Source organism: Micropterus dolomieu, linkage group LG16, assembly GCF_021292245.1.
Source record: "Micropterus dolomieu isolate WLL.071019.BEF.003 ecotype Adirondacks linkage group LG16, ASM2129224v1, whole genome shotgun sequence".
NCBI classification, from domain to species: Eukaryota; Metazoa; Chordata; class Actinopteri; order Centrarchiformes; family Centrarchidae; genus Micropterus; species Micropterus dolomieu.
This window is the reverse complement of record NC_060165.1, coordinates 6,256,831-6,274,240: the sequence shown is the minus strand read 5'-3', so window position 1 is coordinate 6,274,240 and position 17,410 is coordinate 6,256,831. Positions and strand designations below refer to the sequence as shown.

Below are 17,410 nucleotides of genomic sequence, written 5' to 3'. Positions count from 1 at the left end.
GTTAGAGATGTTTTGATATATGTTTTTCTATATTCTGAAGACACGTTATCATTGGAGTCCATTGTTAACTCACACGGATTCAAACTTTTTACAGCCACCTGTCACGCGTGTGTTTGTGTGGAATATCATTTTAAATCCTAGATTACATCTTTTACATCTGAGCCCGATGCCATTTTTCCCCTCTCCTCTCGGATTTTACACACCAAAGTAACGAGCGAAGATGCAAAAAAGTCACAGGTCATTATTTTGGCATATTAGTCACACAGTTGTTGTATCAAAAGCGGTTTAAAGTACAATAACATGAATTACAAAAGGCACAAGGTACCAGAGACCATGATGTCAGACAAGACATGAACAGAGACATTCAACAGCAGTAAACACCCGCAGTCATTTTACTGTCACTAGTGAAGCCTTAAGAGATTTTGGTTATTCAAAACATTACTCTAGATAAGGATACACGGTAGTTTGAGCCCCACAATCTGCTGGTTAATGTGCAGTGCATAAAATATTAGGTAGGAAAAACAAGGGTTTAGGGTAATGTCTTTTCCTGCATCATTTCCCCTTATTTTAACATTGAAAGCTACTTCTACTTTCAACTGTATTTTTCATAAATCTTGCTTTAATTTTGTTTGTTTCGCCAGTTTAACATTTTATTGATAGTTATTTCAATTTTTTTGAGGAAAGCAAAAAGTAACAATAAAAAGGGTCAAATGAAAGAAGCGACAAATAAGATAAATAAATGTTAAAGAAAGAAATAGACAAGTTATGAATTTAAGGTAGATGTGTTATTGGAATCAAATAGCTCACTCCTTCTATCACATAGAAAAATCTTATTTTTCCAATTTCTCAATATTTCCAATTACATTTAGGTAGAACTTTTTTGATGTTTTTATTTAAATTTTATTTGTTTATTTCATTCAGTTTTTAGTGAAAGCCAACAAAAGGTTACTGGCTGTCGCTCTGCTGCATTAGGCTCCAGGCTGACCAGCAACAGATACACAGCTGGAAGGTTTGCAGGTTCTTGTTGGAAAAGCAGAGAAACGGTTATAAAATGACTTCTCAATTGTAAATAATGACTTTATTAATGGGTAATACATTATTTACTAATGCTTTATAGATCCGTTATTGGGTTGCCAAAAACTCCAATTGGCTGGTGTTTGTTCTTTCTACACTGTAAAAACAGTCACTTTCTAATAAAGCATGTAGTTAAAACGTTAACAAGCCATTAACAAAGGGTTTAATGAGCAAGTCTGCAGTTTTTAATACGATGTTACTAAATGGATATTGATCCATTTCTTCTGCAGTCCTTTTCCAGAAATAACTGCAACCTGGCAACACAAACATAGTTTATTTAAAGAATTATAACTGATCTATAAAGTATTTGCAAATGATTTATTAGCCATTAATACATCCATTAGTTACCCCCAAAATAGGACTCCTTTTTAAAAAGTGTTGCCTTTTCTCTTTCAAAGGATGAGTCATATCATAGATGTTTGGTCACTTTACATGAAATGAAAAACGCTCTGTGTCCAGCAGATTTTGCAGCTTAGCCTGCTGCGCATGCTAACACTGACAGTATGAAACATCAAGGTTATTTAAATGGCTTGTCTAAACCTGCCAGTCCTGTTTAGTGGCCACCTGTTATTTAATAAAAAAACAGCAACCTGTGAATGGCAAAAAGCTTTCGGGTGTAGTCACTGTGTATCAGACAGCTAAAGTGCTGTTTTGGATTACTTGAAGTTTTACTGGACTATACTGGGTTCTTGGGTTTTATTTCTGTAATTTGAATAATGATTGTTGAGCATAGTGTACCTTAAAGCATTAGCATGCACAGTGGACGCAGCTATGAACCACAGACACAGAAATGATTGTGTTCATCCTCTCATCACGTGATGGGCAGAACCTCAGTCTACACTGGTGTGTGTGTGTGTGTCTACATGAGTGACTCCAGGCTCTCAGCGATGTTAGTTTGTCCCAGTGGTACAGATCCATTGGTTTCTGGACTCTGCAGGGCTCTCTGGTCTTCCTGGCTGCTCACCAGACTCAGCACAGCGCGGTACAGATACTGGTACTGCTCCTGTGGGGGGTAAAACACATTCTGAACGATATTTTATTATAGAAACCAGCTACTTTCTTTATAAATGATGTTGAGGAATGTCTTTCTAGTAAATGTCTGAGGTACAATTACATTATTGTGTGTGTGTGTGCGCTTACTATATCATTAAAAACACCAGGCCTCATGAGGTTAGTCATTCGTGCCACCTGGTAGACGTCTACAGCTCCCTCCTCCTCTAGCAGACTGGAAAGGGTGGTAAGGGCACAGAAGAGCCCTGATGTAGCGCCTCCCAACCTACACACAGACACAGATTTACCCCTACAAATAAAGTAACAAAAATGTCAAATCAATGAGTGACCCTGTCTATGTTGTACTCACGGATCATGTATGACTGTAGGTCCATCTGAATGTCTGCTGTGCTCTCTGACTGTGTTGACCAGATCAAAACTGTTCCTGATGGGACTGTCTGGGTTGGGCCAGCAGGTGGCGCTGTACTGACACACCTCCAAAACATAATTGTTCTAGACAGAAAGGAGAGGTTAAGATTGTTTATCTATGTGTATATGTATATATACATATATATAGTATATATACACAGTACAACATGCAGTATACTATGTGTGAGTATGTGTGTGTTACCAGTGGAGACTCCAATGTGAAGTCCTGCACTAAAAGTCTCTCGTCATTGGAAAGACAGACATGCTCCTCCCCCGAGTACGAGACAGTGAACCCCTCAAAGCTCATTGGCTGGTCTTTACTGGGCCAGTAAACATAAGACTCCCTCTCTTCACTCTGAAAAGGAAAACAGAAAGACATGTGAGAGTGTGTGTTTAAAAGTACGTATGTGTGTGTGTGTGTGTGTTTGTGTGTCTGTTATACCTGAAAGTGTGTGTCTGGCAGACGGACTACAGTGTGTGTGTTGTGTTCCCAGATCATTCTCCAGAAATCTGCCACCGTGCTGCTCAGAGGAGTCTGGCTCACTATAAACTCCTTACTGTGGTGATATCCCTGTGAATACACGAGCAGCATAAAACTTCTAGCAAATGTTTTGCTGATGCATTAAAGAAAAGCTAAAGTGCCCTTTAATAAATAAAACAGTAAAAAAATATATATCTATATATATACTTCCAGATGTCTTACCATGACGTAGGAGGCATTGATGTACCCTGTGACATTTGTTTCTGAAGCGGTCAGACAGACTCTTGATCTTTCCACTGTACAAAAACACAAAGACATGAGTCAGCAATATGACACCTGAAAAAAGAGAACAGAGAAAATGTAAAATGTAAACTCTATATCAGCTGTAATGAATGAAGTAGATTTCTACTCAGGTTCTACTGTAAAGCAGGCCCTCATCATGTCAGCTGATGTTGTGCTTCAGTAGGTGCATATCCCCAAACAAAGTTACAATTCAATAAATTGCCACAAACAAATTGACACACAGGGAACTTTGGGGGGCTCTCTGTGGGTCTGGGGACCCAAAGCAGTTAGTAAACCAGGCCTGCTTACCAGGCATCAGAGCTCTGGCTCTGTTCCTCTCAGCATTGCCGTCTCTCAGGGCAGTGCTGTAGTCTGCGTGCTTCGCCTGGCGCTGGCTGATCAACTGAAACCCAACAAAAACAGTCGATTACATTTGCAACATTCAGTGGGTACACTTGCATGATAAAAATTTGATCGAAGTGTTGGCTGAATGCCTGAAAGGTCAAATGAGAGAACAAAATATAGGTTTACAAAGCACGGGGGGGAAAATGGCAACATGCAATACCTTGAACTGTTTGTCCATGCGTGTCCTGCCTGACGCCCCGGGGGTCAGGAGGTCAGACACGTAAGTGTGGAGGAGGTCCGATGTCACCGAGGTGTCGCGGCTCAAAATGGCCTCCACCAGAGCATCATGGATAAACACGTACTGCTCCTACACCAGAAGGAGAAACAGTTTGTTCTAAATAAGGATTGACTGACATTGAGGACACCACTGTCGGTGTGTACGTGTGCGTCTTTTTGTCAGTCTACTTACCTCCGTCTGAACCAGGAAGTTCCTCTGCGTCCGGACATGTTTTAGGAAACCAAGAACGTTCACCGTACCCTGATCCTGGATCTGCTGCAGCATGCTGTCTATCACTATGTAGGTTCCTGTCCTTCCTACGCCGGCACTGTGCCACAGATCACATGTCAAAAACATAGATTCAGTACATGGTATATCTGAAATAATAGCTCTCACACACACACACACACACACAGAGTCTACCTGCAGTGTACCAGTACTGGTCCCATCTCCTGTGTCCGTGCCCGGGAGGATGCTCTGATGAAGGACAGGACAGGCAGAGTGTATTCTGGGACGCCCATGTCTGGCCACTGGGTGTAGTGGTAATGGAGGACTGTGTGTTCAACCTTCCTCTGAGATGTCTGGAGGACAAGAAAGGGTGTTATTATGTGTGTGGATACATTTATCTGAAGAGTTTTACAAAGCCAGTGCTTTTAATTTTGAACAGAGCTAGTTGGAACAGAACCCCAAACTCACTTTGTTTGTTGGTGTACAGAGAGAGATGGAGAGTGCGTGTGAAGTACCTTATATGTGGTATCTCTGACAGTGAACGTCCGCAGTGTGTAGTAAGCGAGGGTCTTGCTGCTTTTCAGGGTCACCTGGTATGGACCGTATTCCTCCTGGTTCTCCTCTGGCCAGTACTGGTCACATTTTGTCTGTAGAGAGATGACGAAGATAAAACAAGAGCAGATAACCGATAGAGATGTGTGAGAGAACAACGAACAAGTTTCTCTGTCTGTACAGATGTAGCTGTGCCAGAGGTCCTTTTGTCCCTGAGTTGTTAGGAAAAACTATATATTTATACTCTTTTCAGCATGTTAGAATTTACAAGAAATAGTATACAGCTCCAACTGAGTGCTAGGGTTGCTCTGTGTTTGCTGGATGTGCAAATAAGCTGCTGTCTGCCAACACGTTCGCCTTGTCAACTTTATAAAGTGGCCACAGAATCAGTTTCTAATATCAGCTTGACAAATGCTTGTAGGCAGATCTCTACAATTAGTTTTGATGCAGGCTTCTATCCAAACAATGTAATTCTAAAACTGACACTTCCTGCTTGCTTGCTGCCACTGATAGATCAGACAGCATTGACTCTTCATTGGAGATAACATTCACTTTAAATTACATTTCAGCATCTTGTTTTAGATAACATGAAGGTAGAAGGCATTAAACCTCAAGAAAACAAGACGTCCAAACTCTACAAGCAGCACAAGATTAGGAAACTCAAGCTTGGCACCTACATGTGATGATGAAAAGAACAATCAATATGCAAATTGCCATGCATATGTATAACATCAGATGAAATGTTGCTGATCTCAATGGAGAAGCTGGTGTTTGTGCAAGACTTGTGGTTGATGCAGGAGCAGCGTGACCTCCTACCCGTCCTTTCTCCTTGAGGTTGGTGATCATGACAATAACTCCAACATTCTGCTGCCAGATCATCCTCCAGAAGTCTTCCCTGCCCGCTCTGAGAGGCCCTTGAGCTGCGATATAAGCCCTTGTTCTCTCATAACCCTGCAGAGGAAACCACAATTTAGTCACAATGTACAGTGCATTTCTAACAACGGCAGACAAGACCCACCTAACACACAACGTGTTTCTGGTTTTGATTTGACTTGGAAACAGCTGAGGTGGTTTGGTCTTCACCCCTGTGCCAGTCTACTTATTAACATCCGAGGCTGACAAAAACATACTTACATCCACGAAGTTGGCATTGATGTAGTCCCCACATTTCCCATCTCTGTCCAAACTGCTGGAGAGCTTGACTCTACTGTGGTCGTCTGGGAGAGGAAAAGGTTCACCAGTTTTGTTACTGCTGTTTTTAACAACTACATATAAATTTTGAACAGTGATCCTTCACAAAGACGTACAGGCCAATATGTTGATGTATCTGTTCTTGCTTTTGTTGTCTGGGTGATTGGAGCTGTCGGTAGTGATGCCCATGTCCACTGTGCACGCCTGCACCTCCTGAAAAACAATAGAAAACACAAAGAAGATTTGGGTTAGTTGCTCAAAGTAAACTAAAACTGCTATTTAGTGCGGCAGCACTGCAGGCACTCTGGTTAACACAGTTAACATGAAATGTGAATTTTTCTTCTGGACAAGTAGGTTTTCTTTTGTATCTTTTATTAGTCTGTGGCTCTCTATATTATTACCATACAATGGTTAAATATCTACAGTGAAGACAAAGCAACAAGTCAATAAGCAGCTTCTGAATGAAGTGGAATGAACTAGAATTAAGAAAAAGTTTTGATGTGGAGGAAAAAATACAGAGTTACATTAACCTTTGGTTCAGTAAGTGCACACATGTGCTAAGGCTGTTTTATGAAGAAGACTGATGCTACAGTGTGACCTCTTTGAAAGCCTCATATTCAGTAAGATATGGGACAACAGTCTCACAAAAGCAGAATTATTAGAAAGGTAGTTGCACCAGGATGGTGGGATTTCATTGTCATAAATTATTATAAATATGTAATAATAGAATGTCAAATATGGATTAACAAAATATGTAAAATGCCACTTAGAAGGCTCCATCTCGCTTTGAAAATATATCTGTAGTCAGCTTCCAATACAGACTGAAATCTGAAGAAGCAGAGAACAGCAGCACTGCCTCAGGCAGTTCTTAATAACTAAAACTCTCATTTGCACACATATAACAAAATGCCTATCCATTACTGGCAAAGAAAAAATAAACTTTATTATAAGTTCACATATCATATCACATCTGAAAACAGATGAGACAGTACACAAATGGACTACTGGGCGGCTTTCATTTTAGACAAAACTTTTCTAGAGTTGAGGAAAAAGGAAAAGAAAGTAACACCTCTGCAAATAGAGAGGGCTGAGACTGTAGGTGTCTTACCTCATAGGATTCTTTGACAATCTAATGGAGGGTAGTGGGGATGCAGAAAGCACGACGATGTTGGTGGAGGTGGTGAAAGGAGGGTGGGGGGGAGGCAAGATGACAGACAGACAGACAGACAGACAGACAGACAGACAGACAGACAGACAGGGCGTCAGTGCAGGTACAGGAATATGGGGTTCAGATACACACTGAGAGGCAGTGTTAAGTGGGAAATACACTGACATTCCCAACTGAGCTGTGGACTTTTAGCTTCCACCCAAGTTAGCAAGTAAGTCCTATTATTCTACACTGTGACATATTAAGGAATGACCTAAAACGCTTGCGTGTATCTACAAATTAAGGCTGTGATCTGCTCCTTCAGTTTCACCTGTTTTTAAAAAAAATATATAAATTAGATTAATGTAAAATATAGGCTTGTTGCTGCAGCTATAGAAAAGGCAAAAACAAAGCAACAAAATGGGGGAAAACACAAATTTGTACATGGGAGATGTTTGCTGCAATTAATCCTATCTCTGTGTGTTACTCAGGAGGTTCATGCTAGGAAACAGAGGTGACTCATGTCATGCAGATGTACCTATTGTTCAATTTAACCCACAAGCTATTCTAAAATGCCTAACAACAGTAAGATATGTTAATACTCCACAAGACACTCCTCAAACAGAGATGAAGGTTTGACCAGTCTGAAAGCTTGCGACAGGTAGTTTTAGCTTGATGGGATTGCATATTTGAATTTGGAGAATCAAGTAGCACTGCCATGGTTAGTACCAAACACCCTTCCACATCATGTTGTGCATTGTAGTTACCAGTACACGTTATCACTGTGCTAAATTGCCATTCTTCAAGAACATGATGTTAATAGAGATATGGAAGAGCATTAAGGAGCTATGACGAATGAGGTACTGTCTACTTATACACATGAACCAAAACTAAATGAACACTAAGAGTTATTTTATGCTGGTTCAACCTTTGCAAGCAAATTCTGAGGGTTATTTTTCTTGTGGCTCTATATGTTCCAACCGCTATAAACTATTTGTTCCACTCATGAAGTCCACAGACATTTTGTTCAACTCACAAACTCTAACTTAGAACATCCCACGCACCTCAAACTCCTTGGAGAAGGTGTTGGTAGTGTGCAGCTCCATGACGTGCCTCACAAACTGCTTCACTGTTAGTGGCTCGTGACCGTCTGAAACCAACAGTGTTGGGTAAGTTACTCCGAAAATATTACTAGTTACTTACTACTTCTTAAAAAAGTAATATTATTACTTTAATTATTACTGATTGATAAAAGTAACTAGTTACGTTACTATATTACTTTCCAGTTTTTCCCACAGAAAGACAACGTTGGACAGGTTTGTGCAGCGGTGTTCACGAGAGAGAGAGAGAGAGAGAGAGAGAGAGAGAGAGAGAGAGAAAGAGGGAGCGAGCCAGGAGGTGCTGCACGAGTATGTGTTCCTCAATACAGCTCCTTAATAAAAAATTATTTTAAATACGCCTAGTAAAAACTTGGGAAATCAATATGGCCGTCCACATTGATAATTATCCAAATTATAGGCTGATTATGGCAAACACTGCTTTCCCTACCACCCCCCTCCCCCCAAAACAAAGAAGTCTCCCCCGATTTTTTAACTAACATCATATTCATAACAGCAGCAAGGACTGTGGTTTTTACAAAGCATATAGCCTAGGCCTAACGTTTCTTTACGACACCGGCTGAAATAAAAAATAAAGCACGAAAATCCCAACTTTTAAACAGCCGTTTTACTGCACATGTAGCCTATTTATAAGAGCAGTATTCAGTTGTTACAAAATGTTAACGTCACTCTCTCCCGACGAGTCCAGCATCAGTGACAGCAGCTGCCGGAGTTTCTTCCTGTAAGTTTCACGTTGCTGTGTTGCTTCAGCTGATGCTTCAATAAATCAGATGTAGAAATGTTTCCGGTTGAAAGCTTACACCAGACAACAATGTTCTTTGAATCTTAGACTGTGACATAATAATGGCAGCTACTGTATACAGCTGTGGAAAGAACGCCTCTCTCCCTCGTTCTACATTCTTCCTTTAGTTTTGGCTATCAGCGGACATCAACAACAAAGTCCGGTCCAGCTGAGCTGTCGCACAGTCGTGGATTTACATCAAGGATGGTGCGTTCAGTAACGAGTAACGCAGCGTTACTTGCCTTAGTAACTAGTAATAATATTACTGTTTTAGAAAAGTAATTAGTTACAATACTAGTTACTGGGAGAAGTAATATTATTATAGTAACGCGTTACTGCCCAACACTGGAAACCAAAGGGTGAATGTTTGCTTAACATTTTCGGCCCAGTACTGTTTGATATCACCATGTTTATGTAATAATGTTTTATGAATGTGTGTGTGTGTGTGTTTGTGAGTGTGTGTGTGTTACCTGAAGCCAGCAGCAAGGGTGTAGATGGAGCAGATATGACTTTAGGTGATGCACTGTCATCTGGGTAGAAATTTGCCACCTGGAAACAGTTTCTGTAACACAAACAAATAAAGAAACTGTGAGGTACACAGGTGAAAATGCTCCACACTGTAAAACATTATAGACCCATTAGTTATTTCAACTTACTTCTTCTTTTTAACTCAAATAGCTCGAGCAAGTTTTGGATTTTGGACTCAACTATATGAGTTTTAGAAAGTTAGACTTTTGTCGTGTTGATTGAACCTGCGTATGTAAGTTATCAGTTGTAAAATGTAAGAAAAAGGCGAGTGTGCGAGGATGGGAGCAAGAGAAAAAAACTGCCTAGTTGCTGCGACATTTGAGTTTGAGAGAAACATACACATAATCAACTAATTATTACGGTTGAGAGAGTACTCGCTTGAAACGAGTATACCGTACAGATACTTTTTAGTACGAGTACTATGGCTGTTCTGTAAATAGTTTTGTAATATGTAAAGAAACTTCTGATTAAATAAAAAAACGCTTAGATTTCGGAAAAAAATACAATCCTTTTTTAACCTTTTGGCTTCCCGTACATTCAGTTGCGCTTGGTACGTATCACGTATGGTAACTGGGCAAAACTACGCATGATTTGTTGTAGTATGATTGCATAAAGGAAGGAAACAGGAATTCCGGTAGGGAACAGAATCGACTGACGTGCAGGCAGCGCTGCAGCAGTGCAGCCACTTAAACAGAGTTTGCCCTTCCCCTACTGACTTTCACTTTCGGTGCCCGAATGGAAGTGAATGAGGCTTTGCGATCGCGATTATTTTTTTATTTTATTTTATTTTCTCGGAAGGGCGAGTCGGAAGGGCAACTTGAGTCAGGAAAGGCAAACGGGCAGTTGCCCGGGCAACCAGAGCAACCCCCCTGTGCACGTCCCTGGTCATATATTCAAATTCCATCCAAAATATAGACCCTTTTGTGGTAAAACAAAACTAGTGCCGCCAGTGGAAAGGGTTTCTGATGGCGGCCTTAAGGCTTGTTCAGAAAGGACGTGATTAGTGCAGTGTTTGCCAACTATTCAGCTTTCACTTTGGAGTGCACAGGAGCTCACCAAGCAGTTCATAGCTCGACGCAGCAACAAACTGCCCTGGCACATCGCGAGCCGCGGAAGATAATATGTAAATTATGAACTTGAATTTGTGAGTTGAAATAAAGACAATCTGTTGATTGCATTTACAAGGCAGCAGGTGAACTTACATTTCCAAGTTAATTAAACAGGAAATGTCTTATATAGTTAGTTAACTTAAAAATGTGAGTTGAAAGGGCGTAGAATTGTATGTTTCTTTGACAAGAGAAAGAAAGTTTCCTAGAATGGACAATGCAATATACAGTATATAGTTGTTTTAACTCACAGTATCAAATTCAAACAATAAATGATCTTTAATTAAACAAATTGCTTAACGTAACATCATGAGTTGAAACTAAGCTTTTCTTTTCTTTCACATTTTTAAGGCAACAACTGAACTACCTTGATCATTTTTACAGTGCAGGTAGAAATTGACATTGTGTGTGTGTGTGTGTGTGTGTGTGTGTGTGTGTGTACCTCCAGTAGATGAGTATGCCCACTAGAACCAGCAGACAGAGGATGGTGAGAGTGGAGACAACAGCCAGCGGAACAACTGTCCTCTTCTCCCTCTCCACACCTCCGACCAGCCCGACCCGAGACTCGTGGCTGCTGTTGCTGCCTTCTGAGAGAGGAGAGGCAAAGAAAGAAACCAAAACTATGAGCTGAGAGACGCTAAAATGCTTCATAAAGCTGAGGGGAACTGGGTCATATTTCTGTGGGTTTGCCACTATGATTAATCCCTTTCACATTATACTTAGTCATTTTCATCCTCTGTTCTTTCTTAAGGATATTGATTATTGCAGCTTTAAGGGTTTATGTTTTCACCAGCAATAACAGTGTTGTCATGACATAATAAACAAAACAAAAGAGCGCCACCAACCTTTAGGTTAGCATTTCAAATTATGTGCATGGAAAGATATATGTGAGAGGGAAAAACTAAATTGCAAAGCGGAGGAAAAGCTGAGCAGTGAGTAACATTTACCTTCTGTTTGCTCCTCCGTGCCATCTGTCAGTCTGAGCAGAGGGACGAGACGCCCCAAGACAGGATTTCTTGCAGCATCAAACAACAACCTGTCCACACTTGAGAACTGCTGCAAATTACTCTCCCCAATTACAGCTGCATCACTACCCTCTTTACCACCTCCTGCGATGGGTTCCTCACTCGCCAGACCTCCATTTGTTTTACCATCATCATCTCCCTCTTTCTTGTCCTCCAAAGTAGAGTTACCCCCAACAACTTGACTGACAGGACTTCTGTTTTGACCCTCTTCGTCAAGTCCATTGCCATTTTCTTCACTGGTGCCAAACAGTGTTCCCACAGGCTTATCTTGATTGACAGACGGCTGGAGATCATCGTTTCTTCCATCTTCCCTTCCATCACTTTTCTCATCGCTTTCTTTTCCACCTACAGCTATACCTTCTTTGTCATCGCTGACTTTCTTTCTTTTTCCCTTTCTATCTTCACCACCTTCTCCAGAACCACTGACGTCCTCAGGTGAGCTAAAAACTCTAAAATTGGACTCAATTTCATCCCCGCTGCCGGAGTGAGAGTATAGTGTCTTTACTACTACAGACTCAACCTCAGTTTCTTTCTTTTCCTCTTTCAACGTGTCCCAGCCTTCTGTGCTATTGAGCTGTTGGGCACTCTCATCTGTTTCACCATCCACTTTCCTCACTCTCTGATTCCCAAAGTCACGGACTCCTTCTGCATCTATTTTTTCTTCTTCCTCCCCACTTGGCTCATATTCATTCTCCTCCATTTCTGTCTCTGCAGCTGTTTCAAACTCTTTCTTACTACTTTTTTTGTGTCGGGCCCCATCTGGATCATTATCTGTTTCACTATACATCCTAATTCCTGTTGATCTACTCTTTTTCCCAGTATTATCCACCTTGAAGCTAATAACTGAATTTGGAATTGTAGAGAGGTCAGTCATGACTGCATCAAATTCCTGATTGAGCCTGTTGCTATAATGGCCATAGCCTGATCCACTTCCCTCTGCTGCCCTGTCTGTGTTGGATTCCTCTGAATTATAGGGACGGGGCAAAGTCAAACCTTTAGCATCAAAGAAAGATGATTTATGCCTGTCCGTCCTGGCTTGCTTTTCATTATTGGGGTCTGGCAAGATGTTCAGATGATCCTGAATCCTACCATCAATTTGATTATGAGAAGCTTTTGGGGTATTTCCTTCAACTGTGTTTGTTTTTGATAAGTTGATGGTACACGAGTCATCATCAGGCAGCAGAGAAAGGGAATATGCAGTGATTAAGCGATCCTGAGAACCCAAAGTGGTGGTGATCTGAGAGCGTTCTAAATCCATTTGTAGAGGGACAATAGAGTACTCTTCAGGGGACTTGTCGTTATGATTAAAAATAAAGCCACTCCTCTTGTCTTCAGGGAGGGCAGGAGAAGGGCGGAAACTGCTGGTGTATTCATTAAAAGGTTTGAGCGATTGAGGTGTGACACTGGATAAATCTCCTTCAGCAGAGAATTCCCCTTCTGGGACAGAGACTGGGTTTTCAATCACTCCACTATGAGTGTTGGGAGAGTTCATTAAGCCAGAGGACTGTTCGATGGCTGAGTCCTCGACCTTGGACGTGGGTGTATTTGCTGCAAGAAAAGCCAAAGTAAAAGTCTGAAAAAAACCCACAAGCATTGAAATGTCACCTTTCCAAATGTGTTTCTCGTGCCAGGAAAGATGGAAGAAAAGGTAAGAACTGAACTTCCCAGATATGATGCACATGAAAGTTTGACTGAAGTTGAAAAGTTCAGACATAGGTACTGAGTCTTGACTTAACAAAGGAGGAGTTGTCTGTCATCATGATGACCACACCGTACACATAATGCAAAAAGACGGCTGGGTATTTGAAGTTATTTAGTGAGTTCCTGAATGAAAGAGATGTCATAAATCAACTTGGTGAAAATGAACTGAATAGGCACCCTCAAGATGAAGTGAACCCTGCATTCTGTGAGAAGGGCAGAAGGAAAAAAACAACCACCAGAGTGTGCCACTGAGCCACAGAAAAGAATGCAGACCAAGAAGAAGAGTCCCAAAAGTAGATGCTCATCACTCAGCTTGAGTCCACTCAAGTAGATAAAATAGGGCCCCCTGTTGAGCTATAACATGCTGCAAGATTTGAGGAAGAGTCAAGCATATATTTAATTTGTGAACCAGTTCAGAGAGTGATGCTGCCGCTGATTATCCCTCCAATCATCAAAGGCAGCTCATTCTTTTTGACCATCCTCAATACTACCACCACCACCAGCATTGTCTACATCATGCCACTATACAACATGCCACCGAGATCACAGAGCACAGCAGTGATTAGCCAAACAGCAGTAGGCTATTAGAGAAGACAGGCAATTAAGTCCAGCTGCCTACCCACCACAAAAATACTTCTATTTATATCATGCTGCTGCTGTGTAAAATTCCTCATATAATAAATACACTTTTAACTGGAAGTAAAAGTTATATTTGTTATAGTATATGATATATATTTTTAGAAAGGGGGCTCTTGAGTGTTTCATCTTACCATTAAACATGGGCTGGGTTGTATGCATCAGTACCATGAGAAGAGAGGAGGTGGTCAATGACTTGTAGACTGACTCAGCGAGTGTGTTACTGGCGGTTGCCGCCCTTGCTGTGATCCAAAGAGGGGATGGGGTGGACGAAACTGAGGCAATCGTTTCTGGTAGAGGTTTGTTGTCAGGGGCATCTCTGTCTTCAGAGGACAGCAGGGGGACAGAGTCCACTTTATCACCTGTGGGACAGAATGTACATAATGACGTGACGTGACATGTTAGGCCATGTCGTGACACGGCACAACATGACCTGACATGATGTGATATGATTTTTCATGAGGACCAAACGCGAACCAGCATGACATTACCACATGTCACATGCCAAGCCATGCTATGATGTCACAACATGACATGCAATGACAGATGATCTGACTTGCCATGATGTAATGTAATGTAGGATGTCATGTGACGTGATGAGACATCACATGATATGTTATATGAATGAATGAATGAAGTTTTTATTATTGTGTCATGCATACAACTATGCTTAGCTCGCATCAGCTAACAAAACACCACAAATTCAGATAAGCAGGATCCACAATACTGCATTTTCAAACAATACGTAATAATAAGTCCAAAAATAAAGAAAACCAATTTAAGTCATTTTAAGATTTTAAACAAACAGACAAACTGACAAAACCTTTACTGAATAATCCCAGAGAAATCAGAGTGAATACTAGTTAAATAGTCCATCTTGCCTTTTTTTCTGGGCTTTTCAGGCAAAAGTAGACACATCAAAAGTGAACAGCCATTGAACATCCATTTCCTGTAATGATTTCAATTTAAGCAGCAGTAGCTGTTCATATAATTTATTGTTAACATGTATAAAATGTAGACATTTAAACAAGATAGGTGTCAATTTAAAATTAATGTATAAAACGTCAGCACAAAACCTAAACATGTCAGTGTCGATACTAGTGTTAATTTGAGCAGAATCTGGCAAGCGTCCGGGGATGAAAAGTCTTCTGCTACTACCCATTTAAATATTTATGAGCTGAAATTCCTCCGTGGCCCTGCATGAAGCGCTGCGGTAGCAGTACCAACCCTAGATGTTTTTGGTAAACAACAGTGCCGAAAAAAGATGAAGCTCGTCCAATCAAATCTGACCTGGCAACGCAGCAGCGGAGACTGTTTCAGCAGAGGTGGTGGTTTCTAGTGGAGAGTTGTAGACTGTGTCTTCATAGAAGATGTCTGTAACTTGGATGTCCTCCACAGGAGGGCTGTAGAGGTCTGACTGGGGAGAAGGGAGGCCACTTTCACCAGCTTGGTCTGGTGGACCATGATTCTTTAACTGCAAGTAGAAGAGGCAGTGCACAAAAACATTGGGTTTCTTAGATAAGGAAACTACAAGAACATAATGAGATAAACTATTCTATTATTGTGGGGGAAAAAAACAATAAAAGCAACTTTCTATTTTGTGTTTGCGTTGTTTGCTTCAACATTGGGTATTACATTTCTTCGGGTTCAAGGATGAAGGGAACAAAAACACTGAGAAAAAGAGCCAATGTGTTTAGTGAACTACCTGATTTGGCAACACTGACAACGAGGCTTCTTCTGTGATTTGTCGGCGGATTGTCGGCAGGGTAGTTGTCCGAGCAACTGGAAACAGGAAGCCCGGCTGCTCAGTTACCTCGGTTACCCATATTGCACCATTGCCATCAAAGCCTGCTTTAGTGAATGGTCGGTCTGTTCGCATCCTCCGGTCCTCGTCAATCCAGTTCTGATCCATTTCAGCTTTAGACCTGTTCCGGCCCGGTTTCCTTTTGGCATTCTGGTTGAGTTGAGTTTTCTGTAGAACGGCAGACTCAGAGGGAGTTTTCGGGCTTGAACGAGTGCTGACCTGGACCAGGAGGTTCTGGTCTTGGGTTTGGTCTCGGGGATGGTTCTGGTAGACCCTGGTCTGCTCCACTGGGATCTCCTCCACGGGGCTGTGGTCCTCTGGAGACAAATCCACCTGATTCTGGTTCTCTGGCTTCTTCCATCTGGCTTTCGATGAGACCTACCACAATGAAAAAGGCACTACTGTGTGGAGCTGTGTCACGAGATGTTTGGTTATATACTGTATGTGATTATGAGGGACAGGCTTTCTGAGTAACAAAACATATTTTTACACTATTGCTGCTTTTTCCTTGAATGTGTGAAGATTAATATTGTACAAAAGGCACAGTAGTGGTCCAATTATTTTGTTCTTCGTCAACATTCAAATGAACAGATAATAAAGATATGAGTAATCTCCAATAACGCAGTGTGGAAGAGCACAGGCTGTACTGGATCTCTCTTTCTTTTCTGTTAATCTCTCCTAAACATGCTGGAAAGTCCCTTTTAACCTTTTCTACTTCTCTCCAAACACTCAATGACAAGCCTCTGCTGACATAATTACGATCATTTGCATAATAATTAGAGACACTGATATGACTGAACACAGGGTGAACTTCAGCACGGCAAAATAATTCAGCACAGTGAATGCCAACATGCACAGTGGTGTCAGGCGCAACCACAGATTCGCAGACCGTCGTACCTCCCTGTTGTCTTCTAAATCTTTAGTGACAGCGTCAGGATCTGAATCACTTTCTAGAGAGAGGGGAAAGAAACAGAAACTCACTTACAATTGCAGTAAATGTAATAGTACAAATACATGCTCTTACTTTGTAGGAGTTTTTGTATGTGTGTATGTGTTTGTACCAGGGTCTTCTAACGGCATGTCTACTATAATCTGGTCGCTCCATCGTCCTCTGAGGCCATTGGTGCAAACAGCAACCACCTGAACCACATAGCTGCTGTTGGCCAGCAGGCTGGAGATGATGGCACCCTGTAAAGTCACATAGGTGAGTTTAAATTAGCGGTTCCCAACCTTTTTTTCCATCCGACATGCACCCACAACCCTGTCAGATGTGCTCATATATCCATTCATCAACACCATCCCCCATGCTACAAATGCGCTCATTTGAATCCATTTTGAACTGGATGTTATTGACACTATAAATTATATAAAAGAGGATATTGTCACAATAATGATCCTGGAATTGTTGATGTTTAGGTTTTTTTTCAGTAGATTTGATCAAGTTTGCATTCATACTACTACCACTTGGCAGTACTCAATGTTTCAAACTAATTAACTATATCTCTGCTCGCTTGCTAATTAGTTTTCATGCACTCTCAGTCGCAGGAGGTGGTGTTAAGATGTTACAACTGGTCAGCCTCTTAGATATTTAAATTTTTTTATGTGTTATATTTGTAACACTATATGATGTACTGTAAAGCAGAAATATAACAAACAATATATATTGGTTGTAATACTTCACAACAACATTAAGAACCTTTAAAAAAATAACTACC

The 17,410-nt window shown here is 41.1% G+C and overlaps 1 protein-coding gene and 1 long non-coding RNA gene across 6 annotated transcripts in view; both read right to left on the bottom strand.

Annotated features, from left to right (window-relative positions):
* The window catches only part of LOC123984856, a 73,681-nt gene that overhangs the window by 33,954 nt on the left and 22,317 nt on the right, over positions 1–17,410 (bottom strand). The gene's annotated exons all lie outside the window — the stretch shown is intronic.
* Positions 877–17,410, bottom strand: part of ptprz1b (protein tyrosine phosphatase receptor type Z1b) — an 85,042-nt gene continuing 68,508 nt past the window's right edge. The window contains exons 11-34 of one of the 5 annotated variants that reach the window (XM_046072036.1): positions 16,757–16,883; positions 16,593–16,645; positions 15,597–16,073; positions 15,182–15,365; positions 14,026–14,253; positions 11,477–13,102; positions 10,972–11,116; positions 9,366–9,457; positions 8,061–8,146; positions 6,958–6,978; positions 5,966–6,062; positions 5,793–5,875; positions 5,475–5,609; positions 4,622–4,753; positions 4,302–4,459; positions 4,071–4,206; positions 3,822–3,968; positions 3,566–3,659; positions 3,197–3,270; positions 2,936–3,064; positions 2,696–2,848; positions 2,435–2,577; positions 2,215–2,350; positions 877–2,098 (exon numbers count right to left, since the gene is read on the bottom strand). In XM_046072036.1, coding sequence (XP_045927992.1) covers positions 1,934–2,098; positions 2,215–2,350; positions 2,435–2,577; positions 2,696–2,848; positions 2,936–3,064; positions 3,197–3,270; positions 3,566–3,659; positions 3,822–3,968; positions 4,071–4,206; positions 4,302–4,459; positions 4,622–4,753; positions 5,475–5,609; positions 5,793–5,875; positions 5,966–6,062; positions 6,958–6,978; positions 8,061–8,146; positions 9,366–9,457; positions 10,972–11,116; positions 11,477–13,102; positions 14,026–14,253; positions 15,182–15,365; positions 15,597–16,073; positions 16,593–16,645; positions 16,757–16,883 — 4,821 coding nt within the window. In that variant the 3' untranslated portion in view covers positions 877–1,933. Of the gene's footprint in view, positions 2,099–2,214; positions 2,351–2,434; positions 2,578–2,695; positions 2,849–2,935; positions 3,065–3,196; positions 3,311–3,565; positions 3,660–3,821; positions 3,969–4,070; positions 4,207–4,301; positions 4,460–4,621; positions 4,754–5,474; positions 5,610–5,792; positions 5,876–5,965; positions 6,063–6,957; positions 6,979–8,060; positions 8,147–9,365; positions 9,458–10,971; positions 11,117–11,476; positions 13,103–14,025; positions 14,254–15,181; positions 15,366–15,596; positions 16,074–16,592; positions 16,646–16,756; positions 16,884–17,410 lie in introns of those variants that run through there. The other 4 variants (XM_046072037.1, XM_046072039.1, XR_006828539.1 and 1 more) reach the window with 4 other exon arrangements.